The sequence below is a fragment of the Heterocephalus glaber genome, unplaced genomic scaffold (assembly GCF_053883595.1).
Source record: "Heterocephalus glaber isolate CG9 unplaced genomic scaffold, H.glaber_assembly_v1.0 deba00000122, whole genome shotgun sequence".
NCBI lineage: Eukaryota > Metazoa > Chordata > Mammalia > Rodentia > Bathyergidae > Heterocephalus > Heterocephalus glaber.
In genome coordinates this window covers 76687726-76713066 of record NW_028258138.1, presented here as the reverse complement: position 1 = coordinate 76713066, position 25341 = coordinate 76687726, and the positions used below count along the sequence as shown (strand labels likewise).

Below are 25341 nucleotides of genomic sequence, written 5' to 3'. Positions count from 1 at the left end.
AATGAACAAGTGCACTTTCTTGTCTGAAAATGAAGTTGTACAGTTCATTAGCTCCAGGCTGTATGAGCTGAGAGTTTGTGTGGCAGAGGAGACAAGAGCTTTATAGTGTAATGAGTCTCCAGGACCCCTTGAGACAAGCTTTGAACAGTCAACAATGGGGAGATTAAAGGAAGAGTTGCAGCCTAATTTCCTGGAAGAAAAATGCCACTCTTCCAAATCAATAAACATTTCCCATCAAAATCTTCCGCTGAGAGAAGTGTGTGGCTTACAGACTCCAGAGGAAAAGAGCTAATTCACAGGCTCAGAGTCCCCAGAGAGTTAGTGTGTGGGGTTAGCTAGTTCTCATGGCCAGTGTGGGAACCTAACCATAACACACCGCCAACCCCATCCTCAGGTCATAAATAGCATTTCTAAAATCTAAACACTGACTCCCTACCAAACTGCTTGGCTCCTCCCATCTTTAATTCCACTTTAATTTCTTTTATTTACTAAACTGATAAAGTGGGGTGCTTTGTCAGAATCCTTCCCACTTCTCCCCTTATTCCCCCAAACTGAAGTTTCTTTTCTTGATGATTTGGAAGCCAATCCTAACTAGCAGCCATCATTGCAAACGTAGCATTATAAACACAACATTCTTTGCCTAAAATACATACCCAAGGATCACAGAACCCATAAAAATCCATGAACCCTTTCCACTTTTGAAGGAAAGGAGGAGAATTGGCAAATCTTTATGAAAGATGGGAAGTCTGAGTTCTTTGTACTTAGGCACCAAGCAAACCAATGAGAAAACTAAGAAGTACATTCAGGTTCCACATTTGACAGCCAGTGCCTGCTTGGCCACCATTTATGTCAGAATTAATCTATTTGACAAATGGTGGGCAGTGACCTGCAGGCCAAGCAGTAGAATTGCCTTAAAAGGTATCATGCAAGCAGCCAACTGTTCTCCTGTGGGTTCCTGGAAACATCTGCTATGTCTCTCCAATGTTTTACCCCAAATTTCATCTCACTGTTGCCAGTCAGAAAGTGGCTTTATATAAAAACTGTCTAAGGTCAGTTTACTGGATGCACATGCCTGAGGAAAGAGAAAGGGAAGTCTTGAACGGACCGCAGTTGGCTAGCTAGTGTTACAGTGCTCAAATGGTGTCTCCCTGTCTTTTCATATGCATATTCTTTTTTTTTTTTCTGGCTGGAAAATGCCCCTCCCCAAACTCATTCCAAGTCTTCAACTACTGGAGGACCACTATCTCAGTACTCTTCACTTTTCACTTCAGTGTTTCCCTCCTCTAGGAAGCCTTTCCTCATTGTCATACCCACTCATTGTCATAAGAATGGATTTTCCTCAGCAATTTCTAGAACACTATGTATGTGTCTCTAATGTAGCATTTAATGTATGACTTGTTTTTATGTCTGCCTTCCCCACACAAATAAAAGTCCTTGGGAAAGAGGCCAAGTTTTGGTCCTCTCTCTATGTCAAGCACCTACTAATGTTGAATGAACAAGACACAGTTCCTTTTCTTTTTCCTTTGCAGGTAAGTTTAACTGGAGAGATAAGGACAGAAACCAAACAATTTTTGGACATCCAGATGCTAATCTGTGAGGGGCTGACTGAATGGGGGAAATTAAAGCCCAATTCAAGTGTCATTGACATTGGCATGGTAGCCATGATTCAGCTGTTCTGTGATTGTCAGAGCCCTAGCCAAACTCCCTTTGAAACATCATCTGGACTGTGCCCTGTGCGTGTCAGGTGCTGTTTGAGAGAGACAGAGCAAGGAAGAGAAGGGCACAGACGCAGATGAATTCTCCCTTGTGGGTATGTCACTGAGCCCAGGGTACTTGTACATGTATTTGTGCGTGTACAAGCACACATAAATCTGAGGGCTGGAAAGATGGCATTGTCAACATGGAGAACTTCCTTCATGTGAGCACAGGAAGCCTGAGCAACAGCCATGTCCACCCCTTTCCACAATGTTAGTGTGGGAGTGACCCTTTCAGGCCTATGGAAAGGGAATATTTAGTGCGCACAGTAATTTCAGGGGTGAGGGGTGGGAGGAGATTTGGTGAGGGAATATTGGTGTGGGAGGTAGAAAGCTATGATGGGCAGAAGTGCTACAGGGTCTAAGGTGAGGTGTTGAAGCCACCCCAGGCCGGATTGTGTCACACAGATGGGCACTGGGATCTTCAGTGCCAAGAGCAGGTGACAGTTGAGCTGCAGGGCCAGAGGCATGAGGTTAGAGTGTCTGTGGCGACTTTAGGACCAAGACAGAGAAGCCCCACCCCCAGCTCCAGACCTGCCCAGCCGTGCATCCAAGGGAAGCTGACCACTGATGGGCACAGGATTGGCACATACAATACAGCTTTCACCTCCCCCGCAAACTGGGTTCTTCCTCTACTGCTCCCGTCTCAGAATCACCACCCATCCAAGGGCCTCATCCTGAAACTGGGAGTCATTTTGGACTTGTCTTTCCTTTTTCCACATTCCGCAATCCCAATCTTGTCGGTCCCTTCTGCCCTAGAAAGGCCCGTATAATTGACCCTTTTTTCCCCATCCACAATGCCCCAACCCAGTTTAGGCCACGATTGGGGTGGGGGACTGGCTGACTAAAGCATCTTCCTCACCTCTGTGCCTCCAGCTCTCTTCCTCTACAAACTTCTTCCCACTTCAACCCACCATCCACAGCTCTGCACAGGTAGTGAGCTTTAGAGCACAAACCTGAGCCCTTACCATCCTGCGCTGGTTGTAAGGCTCTGACTGGGGTGATTTGCTATCTTCAGTGGAGCCCTCTGACACTCTTGACTTCATTCCATGCCTTCTCTCACCAGCACTTTTAGAGGCTAATGGGGACCCACTGTGGGAATGCAGAGAGGCTGTGTCCATCCCCAGCGCTGCCAGGACCTGAGGGGAGCGAACAGTGGCAGAGTATGAATGTGTCTCCCAGACCTCAGTGTCACAGGACAGGGGAAGCTGGGACACAGAAAGTTCAGGATCAGCACATGAGTGGTGCTGGGAAGAGGATATGGCAGGAACAGTGATCCCCGGGTCACACTCTTCACCTGTCCTAGACTCCTGGAGCCTCACCAAGTCCAGTTACAGAGCTATACACTGCTCCCCAGCTGCTAATGGTCTCACTTGCAAGTGGAGAGAGTTTCTTTCAGCTGCCTGCCCCTAGGGCAGGTGAGGAGTGTAAAAGACTGGTCCTCTTGCCTTGAGGTAGGGCAGACTCTTGCTCCAGTGCTCCCCAGGTGCTCAGCTGTGACGTCACTGGTCACTGTTTAGTTCTACTCCCTGCTTCCTTCACTCCCCTCTCCCCAGAAGACTCTCTGAAAAAATTACTTGTATAAGAGTCTTCTCTCAGGTCCTCTCTTTAAGAGAAACCTGACCAAAGACCCTGAGGTGAAATGTATCCTCCTCAGCTCCCTAGAATGGCATCCTTAACCTAAATGAAGCTGGATGATTCTAAGTCAGTGTTCTGTTTTAAGGTGAGCCATCCGTTTCCCAAGGCTTTTGCCACTCACAAACCTCTTGCTCCTTCCGGAGCATCTCCAGGGCCTCCTGGAACTTCTTCTCCTTTGCTTCAATTTCAGCAATGGTGGCCTGGTTCTGCTCTTCGTACGCCATGGTGACCACAGCCAGGATCAAGTTGACCAGGTAGAAGGATCCCAGGAAGATGACAATCACGAAAAAGACCATGTACATTTTTCCGGAGGCCCTGAGGGTCTGAAGATTCAAGAGAAAGGAGAGAGACCTGTACTCAGAGCACATAGGCCCCTGAGGTTAAGTCAGGATCCTCCAGTAAAAGCACATCCATGCAGCTGACCACCAGGCTCCAGCCAGGTCGGTTGGGGACATGCAGATCAATACCTGCTGGTAGAGGCGTTCCCAGGAGTCCTGCGTCATGAGGCGGAACAGGGAGAGGAAAGCCCAAGCAAAGGAATCAAAGCTGGTGTAGTTAAAGTCTGGGTTGTCACAGGTTTTGAGGCAGACATAACCATCAGGGCACAGGCTGAAGCAAGAACAAAGAAGGCCATGATTGTGCCCCCCTGCTTATCTCTTATCTCCTGCTCGGGGTTGCAGGAAAACCACACGGTTTGAAGCCAGCTATCAGAGTTCAAGGCCTGGTTTTCTTCTTATTAGCTAAATGATCTTGGGCACTTAGTCTCTCTAGGGCTCAGTTTCTCTCATCCACAAAATGGGGATGATAATTCTTTACTGCAGAATTTTATGTCCGGAGCAGTAGCCAGGTAACTGCCCAGACATGATCCTATAAGCTGTCGAACTCTTTGCCAGTTCACACCAAGAAAAGGACAGTCGGCAACAATAAAGAGGATTTAAATTGTGAGCCTATTGTTATCATCTGCAGAGTTGTCTATCCAAAAAGTAAGTGTATTAGTCAAATTCACTGAGGTGACAATGATGTGACAATTTCCCCTTACCAAGCACTTGCTGTGTCCCTCTCCCTCTCCTAAGTGCTTTACTAATACTTTAATTATCTCAATGAGCCTTCTTTACAGATGAGGAAGCTGGGATTCAGAGAGAAGTCAGTAGCTAAAACCATACAGGTGCTATCGTATTCATCAAAAAGGGGAAATACAACCATCAAGTAACCTGACTCTTGAGTCAGCCCTGCTGCCTCCTTGGACTGGGGAATGCAGGAAGCCGGGTAAGATGGCTGGGAATGTTGGACTCCTCACTGTCTTTCATAATAAGGGGCTAGGGTGATGCCAAGGCGAACCCCTGGCTCGGGGCATGTGGGTGGCCTGGTCAGGGAAACAGCAAGGCCTTGTGTGAAGATAAGGATTCTCTTACTCCCAGGAGTCATCCCCTCACACGAGCCTCTGGGATTTCCCTTATCCCAGACATTCATGTGAACACACAACGTCGGAACCAGAGGTTGGCCAGAGCACTGATGAATTAGTGACAATCAATTCCAATTCTACCTCCACCTTGACTGGAGAGCTGCAAGCTCTCTTACTCTGCAGACCCACATTCAAAGGCAGTGTCTTTGTTTGCTCTCCCAAGGAGCTAGTTGACCCATTCTCTGTAGGTTTTCTGCATTTTCCATCGAAGCCCACCTTAGCCATCACACACAGCTAACTGTCCAATGTGTCAACAGTCAGAACTCCAAGGACTAAATAAGATCATGGTGCAGTCTCTTGCACAGTGCCCTCGACATAGCAAATATTACATATAAAGCACAAATTAAAATTCCTGTTATTCTTAGCCTTGGCAGCTACCAGAAGGAGGTGCTGGAGTGACCTACAAGGGGTGGTCAAGTGTAGGAGACAGGGGAAGGGGACGTTACCAGAACCTCTGCAGTGAGTCCTGGTCTCCTGCGAGCCACGGCAGCACATGGCGAATTACAGGAAAGGTAGAAAAATGAGACTGAGAAGAAGCTGAGCTTTGGGTCTGATCAGTGCTGCTCTGGGCAGCAAAGACAAAAGCCCCCTAGCTTGCAGCACCTTTTATTCAGTACATCAGGAGAAACAGATGTAACAAGTGAAAAAGAGTTCCGTACTTCACATTGGGATAAACAAGGTGTAACAAAAACCTGGGGGGCAGTGGAACCCTAAGAACAATGAGGAATTATGCAGATGAAGATTTGATTCCTCCCTGGCGTCTACCGAAGGTGTGGTCTTGTCCCGGAGATTGCAGGATGGGGGGGTGGGGGGATCCCTCAGGTCTCAGTTGTGACCAGAGGCCAAAATGCAATTATGTCTGGAATGTCCTAGCTGGGCTGTAGGCAGGAGAACTAGGCCTACTCAAATGATTTTTCCTAGAATTATGTAACATTGCTCCCAACAGTCAAGGTATTTAGTGAATGTTTAAATTAAAAAATATTGCCACAGTAAAAGATACATTGCCATGAATCCTCCTCAGAATACTCCCCCTCACTTCAAACACACTTATCCCATCATTCTTGCCACTTTCTGAAGCAGTTCTGGAAGTCCTTTTTTGAATGTCTGCAAGATGTGTGTCTTAGTTACTTTTCTCTTGCTGCTGAGACAAAATATCCGACACCCAAAGTTAAAGGAGGAAAGGTTCATTTTGTGGGACTGCATAACCTTTGCTCCTTTTTCTCCAGCCCCATTGTGATTAAAATGTGAGTTAATGGATGGAGATGTTTGTTAGTCTAGAGATGCTAGATAGGGATCTGTAACCGACCTAGAGTCCCAGAGTAAACTACTCAACTCTTTGTTTATCCGGAACTGATATTCCAGGCACCACAATTGTTAGAACAAGCTGCAGATGTCTGCTAACCATCAATATGTGACAGTCGACCACTAACCCTTGTCCCCTTTTCTTTAATATGTTAACTTCCCCCTCAACCCCCTATAAAAACAGCCTCGGGTTCTGAGCCAGTTGCCTCTCTAAGCTATTTTGCTTTGGGAGTGCCGCCTGGCCAGACTAATAAAGGTCTGTTTCCCAGCTTGGCTGGTGTGTTCCTTCCCGGGTGTTCTTCACTGTAGTCAGCTCCTTGGAGCGTTTGGTAAGGCTCTTGGTCTTACATTCTGAAGGCACCGCTGGGATTCCTGGGTGCGCTTCACTAGTCAGCTCCTCGGAGCGTTTGGTAAGGCCCTCGGTCTTACAATTTAGCTCACAGTTTGTAGAAGCTTCAGTCCATAATCAGCTGGCTCCAAGGCAGAGTGGAACATGGCAGAGGGGCAACAGTTCATGATGGTAGAAGACTGCAAAAGCAACAAGGGGCCTTAACAGAATCTTCCTGCCCCTTCTATTGGAATCCAGACTACTTAGGGTGGGTAGCACTCACACTCTCAATCCTAATACCCTTGAGCCTAGCGCTGTACCATGAATCAATTCCAGTGTTACACATTCTAGATGCAGCTGCCTCCAAAAAACCCCCACCTCATTTGAATGAGGCTTTGGGGGGACATCTAGACACAAGCACTAACAGTGTGATAAAACATAGTGAATGCTGCTGCCAAGTGCCATCCAGTGGAAAGCCAGGTTTGTAAGACACTAGAGCATATTCTCTTCTACCTTATCCACTGGCTCTGGCACCGTGTAATTTCTGGCTCTTCCCCAAAATCAAAATGACTGAGAGAGGTGAATGTTTTGAGCCAATTCAGGACATTGAGGCAATCACAAGAACACATCAGAAGACACTCATGAAAGAGAACATCCAGAACTGCTTCACAAAGTGGCAAGAACAATGTGTAATGGAAGCAAGGGGGGATATTGAGGCATTCATAGCAATGTGTCTTTTACTATAACAGATGTTTGAAACATTTACACATCTACAATATTTTTCCATTACACCTCATATAAGAAAGAATGCTGAAAATAATGAGGTATTTTCTAGCACCCATTCTCTACCCAAGACCCTAGGCTTTCCTCCCACAGTGCCACTGGCCCACATGGGCCTTTGCTTGGGGTTCTCAGGACAAGCCCAGGTTTGGCATTCACAGCAGGCTCCAGACAGCTCACTCTGCCACTGTCCTGAGCTGGTGTCTCCCTGCCATCCGGCCTGGTTCCCTCTTCTAGTGCTTTGTCTGTCTCTCTGGGAGACAGGTGGGGACAATGGTAGCTCCTACAACTTTATCATGGAAGATACTTGCTCTGCAGCTACGGCCTAGATAGGAAAAAGGCACTGTGAGGTCCTTGGTTTAAATTTAAATTAGAAGAAATGAAAACATCAGAACTTTCCCCCTGAGTGAAAGACCCAGATGCCCAGTGCATTGGTGAAGAAAGTAGCCAGAGAGCTTGACATTGCTCACCTTCTCCTGCTTGTCCTGCTCCTCAGATATATCTGAGATTACTTTCCCAGAGAGCTGAGTAAGACAGGGTCTCACACAGATCCCACTCACCTTTACCTGGGTGATGTGGGGCTGAACCTTTTCTGCCTATGCCTCCTTTAAGGGCCAAGCACCAGGCAGAGCTGAGGGGTCCTCACACCTTCACTGAGTCTCACACTCTGTTCTGCCACCTGGAGCAGCTTCCACCTCAGCATCTCTTGTTCACCCAACTGAAGGATCCTGTCTGTCCTTGAGTGCTGACCTTGACTCTTGCTCCAGGAAGCTGTCCCTGACCTTCTCCCTTGCTTCATACCATCCCCTCATGGGTGTACCCAGCCTGAGGAGCCTCTGGCATAGCCCTTACTCTCCACAGTGCAGCATCTTTGTGCATATGCATTAGAGATAAAAATCTGGCAGCTTACAGGCTGAATTTAATCAGAAAAAATATTTTGTTTGGCTAATACAATGTGTAGAAATTTTGGGGAAACTGGTAGCCAAGTTTATAGCTGCGAAAGTTCACATAAAAAGTTGCAATTTCCTGTCTTTCTTTTAAAGTTGGAAGAGTTGAAAGCAGTGGACCCACATTTCCACACGGCAACCAGAAGCTGGACTGACCAGTGGCTGTCCCCTTAGATGGGCTTGAACTGTCAGTTGCCATGGTTCCCTCTGCCAGCTCCACTCACTTGCTGTTATGTGCCTGACCTCTGTAAGAATTTAAAATTGCAGTGTTCTGCATGTTTTTCTTCCTCTCTTATGTAAGGATAATGAAACCCATAGGATGAAGTTAGCTGTGATGATTAAACATAGAGCATTTGACACAATTATATTTAACACACATGAGTTTCAGCAATAGATAATTTGCAAAAATAGTCACCATTCCTCCCCTCCTGGCATCCATGCCTCTCTGCAATGCGACCTTGCAGCTCCTCCCATTGAGAAATCAAGTCCATTTCTCCACCCTTTACATCTAGACTGGCTCATGGCTTGCTTTGATCAACAGAATCAAAAAGAGTGATGTTGTGCCAGTTTTAAGCCTAGACTTCAGGTGGATGTACACATTTCCACTATTTCTCTTGGAACTCTGTTTCTGCAAGAGAACAGGCTGGGGCTGGACTGCAGCGAGGGAGAAACTGAGTGGAGGAGACAGACATCCCAGACCAGCCACCTCGCAGCTCCTCTGTCCACGGTCTGCAGAGGCAGGAATGAGCCAGTCATTGCCATCCAATGACCAGTTGATCCCAGGCCAAAATACTATACAAAGGGTCATGTTTAAGCATCAGGATGGTTGACTTGTTTAAATGGCTGCTGTTTCATGGGGTCTTGGTGACCTCAAGATTTGCTATAAGACAAAAGCTAACTCATACTCCCACCCTGTCAGTCCTAGGATGGTAAAAGCCTTGACTTACTCATTTATACAATTTTCTCAGCACTAGTAACTCAGTCTTTGCCTGGAACATGCTGAGGACAAGATGAAAGAAGGACTGCTGGGCACAGATGGGGTACTCACCCTGCGCCAGTTCCGTTGCCACACAGTAAGGGATCAGAAGTGCCCGGCTTAGTAGCATACTCGTCTGCCAAAGAATGGATTAAGTAAAAGCCTCGCAGTCGGTTCTGCACCTCCCAGCCATGCCCTGTGTGGTCTTCTCCCTGAGTGAGGGGAGCTCCCTGGGCTGTGTGCACCCAGTGGGCACTCAGTGGATGCCTGGAGCCACGTGGAAGGCATAAGTCAAATCTGAGAAGAGCTGGGTGGCAACTTAGCTCTAAGCTTCATCCAGTAGAGCCAGAATGACTTGCTTCTGGATTTAAAAGCATATTTCCTTACAAATGGAATACTGGGAAAACAGGAAATGAAGGACTCAAACGTAAAACACAGCTCAGGAAGAGCCTTTCAACAGGAATGAGGGATCAAAACACATGTCTAGCTGGATGGATGCAGTGGCACATGCCTGTAATCCCAGCTACTCAGGAGGCTGAGGCAGAAGGATTGCAAATTTGAAGATGCTAACACATGGGCAAGTTAATGAAACTTCGTCTCAAAATATAATTTAAAATGGGGCTAGGGGTGTAGCTCAGTAGTAGAGCACTTGCCTTAGCATGTACAAGGCCCTGGGTTCTACCCAAGAACCACAAACAAAACAGAAAACCAAACAAACAGAAATAAGCCAAAAATTATCCAAAATGACAAAAAAAAAGCACCATACAGAAGTGCAGAGCTTTGGACCCCTCCTTTCCCCTTTGTCCATATGGTCCCAAGGCCCCACCTAGACCTTGGTCTCTATGGCAGAAATTTCACTCACACATTCTAGATGAACAATTGGGGGCCTGCAGGACAGTTGTGCCATTCCTGATGCATTTGTTCTTGAGGTTGCCCTTGAAGAGCTGCAGGCCCACCAGGGCAAAGACACTCAGGCAGAAGACAGTGAGGATGGTCACATCAGTCAGCTTCCTTACCGAGTGGATCAAAGCCCCCACAATGACCTTCAGCCCTGTGGGAAGATGACAGCAACATTGCCCTGTGGGTAGGGCACCACACAGCACACTCATGAGTCCTTGCCTCCTTCCTCCTCTCTATGCACAAGTGTGAAATATTTACAACTCCTGGCATTTCCAACCTCAGCTTCTCATCTGAACCTTGAGATTGTCCTGTGGGGCAGGCAGGCCTATTGACCTCATAAAGATGAGCAACTGAGATCTAGGGAATATATTTCTTACTATCTTAAGGCTAATAGGTTCCTGGCATACCAATTCAATTAGAGAAGTTGTGGAGTACCTACTCTCTTCCACACCCTGTTCCAGTTGGGAGGCTACTCATTTCGCACCAGTACTTTGCATCTATCTTTCTGAACTCATCTCAGCTCTGGGATGGAGATCAAGGCTTGGGACACATAGACTTCACTCTAGGTGTGGGGAGGGGAGGGAGGACGATATAAGGCTTGGAACTGCGAGGGGTTTGTCAATATTTCACCACCTGTGCATAGAAAAAGATAGACAAAATGAAAAAGAAAGAGACACAAAGATGCCAAGAGATGAACTTAGCAATAAAGTGAGACTCACACAGGTTTGGGTGCAGCAAAGCTGGCTGTAGAAATAGGAATGACCTGTTAATTACAAAGATCCCAGAATATGTGTGCAGAACAAAACCCTGCATGTAGACTTCTCAAGAGAATTTATCTGGATCACCTAGACCTCAGCCTGAGGTGTGGCATCACAGCACTGCCTCTCAGGACCAGTATGTAGAAGTTCTTGAGGATTTCCTTGAGATATGGACAGCATAAAAGGACACAGATGCCTAGAAAAGCTTGCTATTATGGCTTTCTTCATGTTAGCCCACCCTGCTTTCTCCAGGGTGATCTTGCTCTTTCTCCTTTTACTTGGTCCAAGCTTGCTCTGCAGGGCCAATTTCTCTCTCACTCTTCACTTTATTTTTTTCAAATAAAAATTGCTAGTGCTTCTTGTTCATTTCAATCAATTCTTTGATCAAGAGGAGAAGAACCTAGAATCTAACTCCAGAAGGAGAGATGAGCAACCCTGAACCTGGTAAGGTTCAATTGGTGAGCTACTTTTAGGAGGAGCTACCTGATAACAAAACCATGAAAATCACTGAGTAGCTGAAGCAAAGAGGGAGAAAATCTGAGAGAATCTGTCACTTTGATGGACAAATAATCTACTGAGAACTAGACCCAGGTGTGCTGTCAACTGAAGCTCAGGGCAGGAAGCTGGAAAAGGCCAGAGCATCTTTTTGAGGAGGTGACATCCTAGCAGAGCCCTGGGGGATGAATATGAGTAAGGAGAAGAGGAAGGATGTTCAGGAGTGCACAGCTGAAGACTGGGAGATGAGCAAGGGCTTAGAGTGTCAGTGGAAACACAGTGGATTCTGGAACTTGATGCAAGGTGTGCAGAGTGAGGGTAAAGGTAGGATCCTCAGAGGGAGACAGGACAGGCTGGGTCTTGGAAACAAGAGATGAGAGCAGAGATACCATATAGCATCCAAAAAGCTGAAGCACCTAGGAATCAACCTAACAAAAGAAATCAAAGACCTCGTCTCTGAAAACTATAGCACTCTGAAAAGAGAGATTGAAGATCATTATCAGAAAATGGAAAGACATCCCTTGCTCCTGGGTAGGAAGGATCAACATAGTGAAAATGGCCATACTTCCACAATTGCTATATAGATTCAATGCAATTCCAATCAAAATCCCAGCAGCATACTTCATGGACCTTAAGAAAACAATCTAAAAATTCATTTGGAACAAGAAGAGACCCAGAATAGCAAAAGCAATTCTAGGTAACAGAGACATGGCAGGGGGTTACAACTCCCAACTTGAAACTATACTATAAAGCTACTGTGATAAAAACACCATGGTACTGGCAAAGAAACAGACCTGAAGACCAGTGGAACAGATTAGAAGATGCAGAAACAACGCCAGACACACTCAGCCACCTCATCTTTGACAAAGGAGACAAACACCCTCACTGGAGGAAAGATAGCCTCTTTAATAAATGGTGCTAGAGAAATTTTTGGGTTCACCTTGCCAAAGATTAAAAATAGACATAGGCGGGGGATTTAGCTTAGTGGTTCCCCAGCCTGCCTTGCAAGCGCAAGGACCCAAGTTCGATCCCCGGTACCAAAAAAAAAACAAAACAAAAAAACCCCAAAACTAGACTTATGCACTAAACTAAAATCAAAATGGATTAAAGATCTAAATATTAAAATAGAAATGCTGAATCGGCTGGAACAGAGGTTAGGTAGAACCCTTGAAGACATCGGTGTAGGAAAAGATTTTATGAACAAAACCTCAGTTGCCTGTGAACTAGCACAAACTATCAACAAGTGGGATCTCTTCTTACTAAAAAGCTTCTGCACAGCAAGAGAAACCACCAATAGTGTGAAGAGACAACCCACAATGTGGGAAAAAATTTTCACCGGTGGTCCCTCAGACAAAGGTCTACTATCTAGAATCTATAAAGATCTTAAAAAAATCAGACCTCCCAAATTTAAAGACCCAATCCAAAAATGGGGATCTGAAATGAACAGACATTTCTCTGACAAAGAAGTAGACATGGCAAATAAACACATGAAAAAATGTTCAACATCACTGGTCATTCGAGAGATGCAAATGAAAACAACACTGAGATTCCACCTCACCCCAGAAAGAATGGCTGCTATCATGAAATCAACCAATAACAAATGCTGGTGGGGCTGTGGGGAAAGAGGAACCCTGTTCCACTGCTGGTGGGAGTGTCAACTGGTGCAACCACTGTGGAAATCAGTATGGAGATACCTCAAAGAACTAGGACTGGAAGTCCCATTTGACCCAGCTATTCCCCTGCTGGGGATCTTCCCCAAAGAATTAAAAGAATCATACCACAGTGATATATGTGCACCCATGTTCATGGCAGCACAGATGGTAATAGATAAAACTTGGAAGCAGCCCAAATGCCCATCAACTGGAGACTGGATAAAGAAAATATGTGTTTTTTTTTTTATAAAATGGAGTACTACTCGGCCATAAAAAATGAGAAATTAGAGACATTTATAGCTAACTGGATGCACATTGAGGCCATTCTCTTAAGTGAAATAAATAGGACCCACATGTATAAATACTGAATAGTTTCTCTAGTGTAAGAAACTGAAAGTGTAAATAAGGACTAAAAGGTATCATAGATAATGTCAAATAGGAAGAAAAGGGGGAAAAGGGAAGGGGAAGTGGGAGGGGTAGCGGAAAGGAAACAAGGGAATGGAATTAATGTGAGAAAATGAAAAAAAGCAAACAAAGTCTCTGTAAATAGGGAGGGATGGAGGGGTTGAAGGGAGATCAGGGGAAGGGGGAAAATATAAGAACCAAGAGAGATTATGTAAAGGTGCAAATTTCCAATGATGAATGTCATTATATTGTATACCTAAAATGTACCAATAAAAGGTTATATTTAAAAAAAAAAAGAGTAGAGATACCAGGCCTTTTGGCTAAGATCAAGTGAAGAGTAGAGATACCAACTTTGTCTAGTAGAAGTTGGTAAAGAGTTTTCAGTCTTTTCCAATAGATCAGGACACAGACTCGTAGACTTGTAGAAAGGGACTCCCTACTCTAGAATAGTATTTGTTTCTTTTCTGTAGTGCTGGGGATCAAACCCCAGGCCTCACACTTGCTAGGCAAGCCCTCTCCCTCTGAGATACCCCCTCAGCCCTGACATTAGTGCTTCTATTTAATCGATGAGGGAAGGGATTTTCAGGGTGAGGAGAGGAGACTGTCCTTCAAATCAAAAGGAGGACACACTGAGTCCTTTTTCAGGCCAATTTACCTCATGTCTGGCTTCACCACCTCACTGTCAACCTAGTGGTGGATGAGTAATTTTAAATTTTTAGTTAAAGTATAAGTGAGAATCCAGTTGGTGATCTTGCCTTAACCTCACAGCAAGAACAGGAAATGAGAACTTGACCTTCTTGTTGTTTACTTATGGTGAGGTATGGGGTAAGTGAACAGAGCACTGGCCTAGGGACCAGGACAGCCCATTTCCACATCACACTGTGCCTCTCATGAGTGAAGAGGACCTAGTGTTGTGTTTTCTATCCTCAGGGCCTTGGTTTCTTTGTCTCTTGAATAGAGACAAACAGTCCTTGGCCCAAACCTTACAGGACTTTTGTGATAATCAAAGGAGGGGATTAAGTGTAAAAGCCAACATTTGCTCTGTAAATAAATGTGTTGGTTAAAACTGCTCACCTGGGATCACAGAAACTGTTTTTAAAGCTCTAAGAACTCTGAATGTCCTCAAGCCTGAGAATCCTTTCAGTTCTGTTGCCGTGCCGACATACCTGTAAAACCGGAAGTCAGTGTTTCTGTAAGAAGAGAACCCCAGGGATGTGTGCAGCACATGTGTGTGCAGCACAGTCTTAGGTAAACCAACCCAGGAAGACCCAAGGCAGGCACTGAGAATTTTGTGGCAGTTCCATCCATAGACGAACACAGGTACTGATTTAATCACCACGTTCTCTTCCCTAAAGGCTCCTTTGAGACAATGCATTGTGAGCCAGGACCTCTGATCTATAAGGATGGATGCTCATATGTGCAACCTTGGGCAACCCATCTGAGACACAGTTCCCCAGGGAGATACCTTCACACAGGGAAGGTACAGTGCTGAACCACTTTGGCTAGTTAACAGCTTCAACTTGTCCCTGCGGGGATGGTACTCATCCTGATGAATGACTCCCAAAGTAACATGGCAAGAAAACCCCAGACCATGAAGCTGCAGACAAAGGAGCTGGGCTGAAACAAGGAAACACAACCAGGTTGGGAGCCTGGACACTCCCAGAAGCCCTTGGGACACACAAACAAGCACGGGAAATACTCACGCCAGGGTAATGACGCTAAAGTCTAGCCAGTTCCAGGGATCTCGCAGGTAGGCGAACTCATTCAGACAAAACCCTCTTGCCAGTATCTTTATCAAGGCTTCGAAGGTGTAAATGACAGTGAAGACATACCTAGGTAGCAGGACAGAAAGGACATTAAGTGTGCTGTGGAGGGAGCTTAGGAGGGAGAGAAGAGCTTCGGTGGTTGTCCAAGGGGACATGCACAAAAGACTTCCCCAAGGCAGCAAAAGGAGGAAGATTGGGTAAGAAGACAAGATACAGATGGAGGAGCACTGACAGTCACACAGATGCACCAGAGGGAGGGTGGTGAAAGGGTTGAGACAGTCAGAAGCCCTCAAAGGTAGGCCGCAGGCAGTGGCAAATAAGGAACAAGGGTCCTCCCATCCCATGAGGCTCCCAGGGGCTCCCTGTCCTGTGGAAGCTGGAGGCTCCTTTTTCAACCTGTGTATGGTGGAAGATGTGGAAGAGGATGGGGCTCTGCTACGGGGATGTCTCCAAACGTCTCTAATTCCAGTGATACTGGGAAATTAGGGTGAAAGGAAATGAGCATGTGTGTGTGCATGTATACGTGTGTATGTGATCCTAATTTTTCTTTTTCCATTGTAGGAAGCCATATGAATGGAAAAATAAAAAAATACTGCAATTATCTTATTTGGGGAAGGGAGGGACCAGAAGAAAGAGGTAAAAAAGCTAAAGGCCATTTCCACTGGGAAGATGGGATTGAGGGTAAGGAGATGGGAAGTAAGTTGCTTGCTGATTGTTAAAATTCTTGTAAAACTGCTTGATCTTTTAAATCATGGACAAATACATCTTAAAGCAAAAAGTGAGTAACGGTAATGTTTTCTCATATCTGCAGAGGAGAAACAGTGCTTATAATTGTTCATGAGGAAATCTATATCTGGCTACATAGCCGCTTGAGCTGTCAGCGCCAACCAGATTTTGTTGGTTCGCCCCCCACCCCATTCTGTTTTCTAAATTAGAAAATCTTAACACAGAATTATAGGTTGTTGGGAAGCTTTGATGGATATTTCCGGCTTTTCAGATCAAACACAGACCCTGAAATTATGGAGAGAATTCTCTGTAAAGACTATTTTCAGTGTTTCCCCGAGGACGAGGGCCCCAGCTCAGCACAGCTGAGAGCTGGCAGGTTGAATGTCTCGATTCAGGAGATGGCAGCCAGGGGAGGCACATCCTCTCCTTGTTGGGATTTGGATGTGAATTTTAAAATGATCATGTGTTTTCCAAAGTTTTCTTCTTGGCGAATGAAGATAATCATTGGGTTTTGGAAGGAAGTCCAACTTAGTATTGAGCCATTCCCACCACTCTTCTAAGAAATCCCAATGTTTAATCATTAGAAATCCTGACATTTAGGCCCTAAGTCAAGATCCATGCTATTCAAAATCATGAATGGATCACTGAGCTAAACCACGTATATTCATTTGAATGGTCATTTACCCAATTTTCAAAACGCCAGGTAAGCCTATTTTGTTTGCCAGCCAGAGTCATTCTGTGTGGGAGGCAGCGTCTCTCCTCCTCCTCTCTCTGCCCCGCAGGTTGAGGACATGAACGCTAACTGGCCACAATCAGTGTGTATTCACAGTTCCCACTCTGTCCCTTAATGGCAAATCAGGATCTGGAGACACACTATGCACCCCAGCCATTGCTCGGGAGTAGGGTGCGTGCTGCCACTGGGAAGCAGGATCTGCAGTTAGGGTCGTGATGTCTGTCCTTGCCAACCATGTGGCTGCTACTTCTTCAGTGCCAATTCAATGTGCCTGTTTTAAAAAATTTTGGTAAAATACACATAACATAAAATTTTCCACCTTAACCATTTGAAAGTATACAATTCAGGGACACGCAGTGCATTTACAATATGGTAGAGCCATAACCACTATCTACCTCTAGCACTTTTCATCCCCTGAAACACATGGGTACCTGTTAAACAACAGCTTCCCATTCTCTGCTCTCTGGAAACTTTTTGTCTCCTCAGTACCTTATATCAGTGGAATCATACAATGATTTGCTTATGCTTGGCTTATCTTACAGAGCATGTTTTCTCAAGATTCATTCATATTGTGACATTTGTCAAAAATCTCATTACTTTTAAGGCTGAATAATATTCTATTGCTCATGTATGTACAGTTTTTTTACCGATTCATCTGTTGATGGACATTTGAGTTATTTCTGCTTTTTGACCATAGTGAACAATCTTGCTATAGACATGAGTGCACAAACTTATCTTTTTAACAGTTTAAATTAATCCTTAAGAAAGAAAATCTCTTACTATTAGCTTCATGAAAAGTAGGAGAAAAAGTAATTAAGGATGTCTCGCTCACATATATGTTGAACGTATGCTGAAACTGATTTATTCATAGTTTTGTTCAGAGATAAAGTAAGATCTCTTTGTTTATGGTATATAACCGTCATTGATTTTAAATGCCAAGCACATTGTAAGGAATACAAAATTTATTTAGTCTGATAAAGAAATTCTACCACTTGTTTTTCTTGCTTCTTTTCCGAGCACAATATTTGTAATTGATTTTGAAGCTGATTTCTCGTCTTAGCAAGAGTACAATTGTGCCTGTTTTTATCTGAGGGTAAATGATGACTTCTAGTTTTGGTGTCTTCTCAACCTTTAGCATCAAATTTCACAATTTTGTATGGGAAAATCTTATTTTGTGCTTGTATTAGAGGTGGTCAATTGGTGTAAAAGTGAGGTTGATAGGCTTTCTTGGAAAATAATATGGAAGTTTCAGTAGCTTTATATCATTATTTGACAAAAATTCTAATGTAATAAACTAGCTATTAGGACAAAATGATCATTGGTCTGACAGAATTCAATGATCATTATTCATTTTCATGAGTCCTATTTTCTTATATATTTAAAATCTGCTTTTGCAAGATTATCGACATTCATTCTGCATTTGTCTTTTGATAGACTCATGCTTTATATTTATGAGGAAGTCCATTCATTACTTATATTGGTGACCTTATTTCATGTTGTAGGATTTACATTTCTATTTTTGTCCTTATTGTTGTACTTCAGCAAACCACTTTTGAAATGATTTATTTTTGTGAGTGATGGTATTATGCAAATCAACAGTAACAATGGCAGATACAAATTTAATGAATGTAAAAAATTGTCAGATGACAATAAATACAATAGTCAAGATAAGCTGTTTATCATTAACTCTGTGTTAACCAGTATGAACTGAATCAGTCCTTGAAGCACATTCCCTTCTTTTAAGAGTATAAAAAGTAAAAAATTATATGAAAATTATGATTAACCTTATATTTCAGATTTAACATTAGTATATTTTTTAAAAATCTGCTATAATGGATAGTGAGAGAGTTCTAGGGACTGATAGAGATCCTTAGATTATTTGTTGAGAAACATCGTAGAGAATGGAAAATTTGAAATTTTTTGCGAGAATAAGTGAGAGAGTTTTATACAGAACAAACAATCAGTGAGGCAGAAAGCTGGAGTGACCCAGAGGGGCAGTTTATGGACAGATTTTTGTAAATAGGCACATTTATCAAAATATGTCAAATGACATATGGCCACTGAATTCAGCTGAAGGATCAGCTGGAACCATGAAAAACAGATTAGCAAACCCATCCTATGTCACCTACTGTGTGGACAGGGGAAAGACCATGTGATAACCTTAATAAATATAGAAATATTGATAAAAACACTCATGGGTAACAAAAATCTTAGCAGGCCAGAAATGGGAAGAAATGATGAGGAGTAATTATGAGAATCCCATAGACAGTGTGACAATATTGAAATACTAGAACCACACCCTTTAAAATCAGGAGGAACAGAAACAGGCTCACTGACACAGCTCTGATTGAGCACTGTGCTGGAGGTCTGGGCTAATTCAGCAAGACAGGAAAAATAAACAAGTGGGATAAAAATCATAAGGGAGTCACAAATTCGTCACTGTTTGCAGATGATATAAAGTCCAAATGGAAAATCCAAGAGAAGCTATAGAGAGATGTAACCTATTAAGGAGTTCAGCAAGGTTGCTGGGTGCAAAACAAATACATAAATGTTAATATAGAGAAATTAATAGCATTACCAAAGTTTAGAAAGAAAAATAAATATTCAAAAGAGCAACCAAAATCATAATGAACCTAGGGACAGAGAGTATAAATTGTTATGGAGGAATATAAAGTAAGTCTTGTGTAGAACAAGAGGTATGCCAGGCTGATCATGTGCAGGCTTCCTATCAGAAAAGGGGTGATTCTTCCCATGGCAATAGAGAAATTCAGCGCACTTTTGATCAAAGTTTAACAGAATTGTAAGATAAGAGCTTGAAAATATGGCCCTTAAATTGATGTGGAAAGGTAAAGAAACAAGATGATTTTCAAGCATACAAATCAGGGAGAGAAGAATTAGCCAGTCAAGTCTTACTGTACAGCATTTAAATCAGTGTGGGAAGGAGTGACAGTTTACTGTGGGAAACAGATTTGAGTAGACATGGGAATCTGTCTTTCTACTGCCTCTGTCACAGAAGCAGCAGTAGGAATCACTTGGGAAATGATGATCTATTTAAAATGAATTTGGGATAATCCACATGAAGAAATTTTGGAAGCCTGTCTCATACACACAAGAAGCAAATTTTATAAGGATGAAATACCTAAATATGGAAAGAAAAATTATGAGTTTTAGAAGAAAACACAGACTATGAGTGGCTTTAACAGGGAAAACTAATTAGATCTATAATTGTACATTTAGGCAAATATCCAAAAGGTAATATTGATTTTTAAAAAGCATCAGATAAATCATGCCTATTATATGATAGCTATCCTATATATTTAAAAAGACACAAAACAATGCTTTATGCATTCAGTACTAGGTACCTATTCCTCTGTTTGCTGTAGGTTCAATTTCATTTCACAAGCTCTTTTCCAGGTGAAAAAATATTTCGTTTTTCACTGTGTTTTTCCCTGCAACCAAGCTGCTGTAATTTGTCAAAATATTTTTCTGAATCTTGGTGTGGTCGGTGATGGGTATTCCAGGGTCCTCAAAGAACACATCCCATGATTCTCTGTGGGCCCAGGAATGAGGATGGTCACTGCTAACACTTTTTGTCCCCCTGCCCCTTCCATCTCCTGCTGGTCCCTAATCCAGCGTATTCCTCTCCTATTCAGGCCCAGTGAATTGTGGTTTCTTTGTGAGTTCGCGAAGGGATTACAGCACAGAATAGTGTCTGTATCTTCCCACAAGCAGCCAGATAGGCAGGGAGGCAGGGAGCTATGATTATCAATGTTTCAGGGAGGGTAATATAAGTAAGGAAAGAAAGGTAAGGGGTGGGAACCACTGTGTCCAAAAGATTATATCAAGAGTGTGGCGAGAAGATTAGCCTCCTTGCTTACTGGCTATGGTTTAATTTTCTCTAAAATATACACAGCATGATCTTTTGAGGCCCAGTCTATCCCAAGGATATTTATTTTCTTCTTTTGGGCTCCCTGCAATATAGCAAACAACTAATGGTTGTTATCTGTTTGCATTTCAAAAATAAAATCTAGTCTGATAATTTTCTCAAGACTAATGCTCAGCACTGTCAGATTGTGGCCTATACATTTCTGGGACTGGAACCAGACAGGAAGATGTTCATAGTTTATACTTTTTCAAAGTGTGTTTATAAAGGAAATTATGTCCACAATTCAGTTAATACAAAATCTCATAATGAATTCAATAATTCTTGGGAATAGAAATTGATGCAACTTTGGAAGATAATTTGGCACTATGTCAAAAATTTAAATTGCACATCCCTAATTCTGGGCAGTTCCGCTTCTGGGAATTCATCTCTCACATTTACACATGTCATGTGCACAAAGATATGTGCTTAAGGCTATTTGCTGTAGAGTTCATTGTGATGACAAAATACAATGATTGTGTTGATTAGGATCAATATGAATTTCTATCAGTAGCATAATAGTTAAGTAAATTTTGCTTCATCCACCCAAGTAAAATCTATTCATCCAGTTTCTACAAAACAACTGCTGCTGGATATTAAGATTTCACTGAGTCTATAATTTGGGCAGTACTAACATATTAATAATAGTAAGTCTTCTAATCCATTAACATGAGATATCTTTAACTTTAATGTTTCTCTCAAAAATGTTTGTCATTTTCCAGTATAAAGGTCTTGGAGATTTTTTTTTAACAATAGCTTTTTTATTTATTTATTTTATTTATTTTTAATTTTATTTGGTACCGGGGATCAAACTTGGGACGTTGCGCTTGCAAGGCAGGCGCCAGAACCACTGAGCTAAATCTCTAGTCCTACAATAGCTTTTAGATTCATTAGTTTGAGTGTTTTACTAACTTCTTCTTTCTGTTTTTCCTTCATTTATTCTATTCTTTTTCTAGTTTTATGTTAGGTTCTTGATTCATATTTTAATTTTTTGCTGATAGAAATATTCTTTGATTTAATGCTGTAAATTATCCCTTGAGCCTGTTTTATACCCTCTGGGTTTGGATTAAGTGGTTGTTTTTGTTGTTATTTTTCCCTCCTTAGAAACTCTATAATTTTGGTTTGAAGTTGTTTTACATACAAGAGTTCTGTAAGATAGATTTTTTTTTAAATTACCAAATGGAAAGACTGCTCATGTTATTTTTTTTCTGACTTTTTTATCATTTTCTAATTTTATTACAGTGTGATCAGAGGATATTTTCTTTATTTTTGCTATTTTTGAAACTTTTTGAGGCTTCTATGAGGCTTAATGTTCAGTCAATCTGTCTGTTTTTTGAAAGCATTTTGTTATGTGACTCAGGCTGGCCTTGAATTCACTATGTCCCCAGGCTGTCTTCGAACTCATGGTGACCCTCCTGCTCAGCCTCCCTAGTGCTGAGATTACAGGTGAGCCCCACCACACCCAGCTTGTATGGTCTTTTGAAAAGGAGCTGTATTTTCTATTGTCAGGCAATGTATTAATCAGTATATCAGATTTATATCAACTATCTTTACATACATCAGATTTTTATACTTAATCCGTTATTGACTGAAAGAAATTAACTAAACATTCCTGTTCCTACAATGTTTTTGTCTATTCACCCTTATATTCTTATGGTTTTTGCTTTATAAATATTGTTGACACATTATTTGCTGCAAAAACATGAGTTATGGATTATTTGGCTTTTACAAAATGTCATTTATGTCCTGTTTAATGCTTTTTGGCCTAAATTCCACTTTCTCTGATACTAAGATCATGTCTCCTGCTTTTTTCTGTTTGCTTTTGCTTATATCTTTGCCCATTTTAAAATTTCAGCCTTTCTGTATCAGTTTGAAAACTATTTTATTTTTGGATATTCCTTTGTAAAATAATTTGAAGTTTTAATAGGTAAGTCAAATCCATTCATATATATTGACACAAAGATTTGCTTATATTACTTTGTTTATATTTGATAACTTAAAATGTTTCATTACTGTATATGATACTTTATTTGCTTTCTTTTGTGTGGATTTCTTCTGATATTTAGAAAAATGTAATTTTTCTCTAGCAGTTAGTTTTATAGGTATAAACTTATTGCTTTAAATTTATAATTATAATTAAAACATTGCCCTTAGTATGCTATTTCTTTTTTATTAGTACCTGCAGTATATCACAGTGTCATTTGTTTTGCAGAACTGGTACATGCACACAGCATATCTTGATCATTGTCTAACCTTTTACCTCTCTACCCCTCCGCCTCCTGACCCCTTCCCATCTCTAACAAGTCTGCCTTTTGGTTTCCTACCTGTGTGCTGGTTCTTTAAACAATAGCTCTGATTTCTTTAGTAATTCTCTTTTTTTCCCCTCCATGTTTGTCTGTCACTTGACTGTATTTAACAATAACTTTCCTGTGCTTATTTTTGTACTATTCAAATATGATTATTTTTCAATTCCTTGATTTATCAACTATAAAAAAATACTTTTAAAAGGTTTTGCTAATGTAGAAGCACCAATGAATGACACACTCTCTGCCCCCCGCCCCCCATTTGTCTCTTGTCAACCTCTCCAGGGCCTCTGGAACTTACAAGAGGTCAGATGTCTCAGGCCTCATTTTCATCTCTTCTGTAGATGTTGTGGCTTCACAAGCCCTGATTTGCTAAGTGATTTATCAGTCTTCCACCCACTATGGTCTCCTAAGATTGTTTTGACATCCTTGTCCTCAGTGTTTTCCTTTCCCTTCCCTTTGTTCTTGTATATTTATACTGTTTCTATTCCCATGCTGTCATTTTATTGACATTTTGAGAGGGTGGGGTAGAACCTATGCATGCTGTCTTTCCACTTTTAACCAGCATTGCCAGATAACTCCCAAATAACTCATTTTGAGAAAAGATGCTTTGCTTTAAAAGCTTAGAAGAAAGATAGAAATCTTATGCGATGATTTCAGCCATGTAAAATATGATTTTATAATTTATCTAGTTTTATTAAGATATGTAATATGCCTGATAAAAATGCACATGAAATACAATTCAGTTGTTTTAAAATGAATGCTCGTGTATCAGTCAGCTCTGGCTGCTGTAACAAAATAACACAGACTGCATGGCTTGAACAACAGAAAATTATTTTCTCACAGTTCTGGAGGCTGGAAGTCTGAGGTCAGGATGCCAGCATGGTCAGGGATGGTGTAGCTGACTGTCTTCTCCTGTGTCCTCACATGGCAGGGAGAGAATTCTGAATTTCCTTCCTCTTATGAGCACTAGTTCTTTGGTTAGGGCCCCACTGGCGACCTCACTAGGCTCCATCACTTCTTGAATACTGTGTTTCATCACAGTAATGTTGGAGATGAGAGTTTCAACATATGAATTTGTGAGGGAGGGGGCCAACTCAGTTCTCAGTGTGTGTGGCAACTACCAAGTCACAAAATGGGCACTGCAATCACTTTGCAGTGCCTTCCAAATTACATTCTTTGTCCTCTCTCCTACTTGTTCTTGTCCTCCTAATATATGGTGCTTTTTCATATCATTTTATTGATATTTTTACATAATGAGTATGCTGTGGTTAAATATGTTCCCCTGAAGTCCATGTTTTGGAACTTACTCCCCAAATTAATATATTAAGACTATTTAGAGGTGGACCCTTGGGAAGTAATTAGGATTAGATGTGGTCACAGGGCGGGACCCCTGATGGCATCAATGGGTTTGTAAGAAAAGGAAGAGATGCTTGCTCTCTCTCACCCTGTGCACCCTCTCCCATCATGTGGTGTAGCAAGAAGACCTTCGCCAGATGCCAAGCAGATCCCAATACCATGCCTCCAGGGACAAATAAAATCTGTTGTACATAACTGATATAGTCTTAGGTATTTTGTTGTAACAACAGAAAACAGACTGTGACAATCCCTAAATGAAATAATGCTGCTTACTTTTGAATTTATATAAGTGGAGTCATACTTATATAATCCTTTGTGTCTGGCTTTTTTTGTTTTGGTTTAATTTCATGTTCTAAAGACTTACTCTTGTTTCTGAATGAAGCTATAGTTTATTCATTTTCATTGCTATACTTTTTCTCATTTTAGAATATAACAAATATTTAATATATTTGAAGGTTTATGAATGTCTAGGTTGTTTGCAATTTTTTTTTTTTTTTTTGGTACCAGGGATTGAACTCAGAACCTTGCGCTTGCGAGGCAGGCAGTGGAATCACTGAGCTAAATCCCCAGCCCTCCAATTGTTAATTTTTATGGGCAATGCTCATAAACTTTTTTTAAAGCTCTATTATGGGGCACACTAGTACATACAAGGTATGATCTAAAAATATGGTGAATGTTTAAATTAAAAAATTGTATCACAGTAAAAGTCACATTACCATTAAACTCCCTCCCCCTTATAACACTCCCTCTAGCTTCTAACACACTTAGCCCATCATTCTTCCTGAAGCAGTTCTGAAAGTCCTCTTTCATAAGTGTCTTTAGTTGTGCTGTCATGGCTGCCTTGGTGTCCCGAATTGATTCAAAACATTTACCTTCATGGTCATTTTGACTTGAGGCAGGATCCAGAAGTTGTATGGTGCCATATCCAATTAACTAGGTAGACAAGGACGCACTGCAATTTACAAGCCTGCCTTTCCACTGGATGACCCTTTTCAGCAGTATTTGTTGTATTTTTGATGACATTTTGTAAAGACTGTTGTGAAAGAGAACTTCCAGAACTATTTCAGAAAGATGGGATAAATATGTTTGAAGTGAGGAGGAGAATTTTGAGGGGGATTAATGGCAATATGTCTTT

At 42.1% G+C, this 25341-nt stretch overlaps 1 protein-coding gene across 4 annotated transcripts in view; it reads right to left on the bottom strand.

Annotated features, from left to right (window-relative positions):
* Positions 1–25341, bottom strand: part of Scn10a (sodium voltage-gated channel alpha subunit 10) — a 98952-nt gene that overhangs the window by 60164 nt on the left and 13447 nt on the right. For 3 of the 4 annotated variants that reach the window (XM_087216497.1, XM_087216487.1, XM_087216494.1), the window contains exons 2-8: positions 15101–15229; positions 14472–14563; positions 10050–10238; positions 9260–9323; positions 3860–4001; positions 3518–3715; positions 2723–2893 (exon numbers count right to left, since the gene is read on the bottom strand). In XM_087216497.1, coding sequence (XP_087072623.1) covers positions 2723–2893; positions 3518–3715; positions 3860–4001; positions 9260–9323; positions 10050–10238; positions 14472–14563; positions 15101–15229 — 985 coding nt within the window. The remainder of the gene's footprint in view (positions 1–2722; positions 2894–3517; positions 3716–3859; positions 4002–9259; positions 9324–10049; positions 10239–14471; positions 14564–15100; positions 15230–25341) is intronic. The other variant, XM_087216489.1, reaches the window with a different exon arrangement.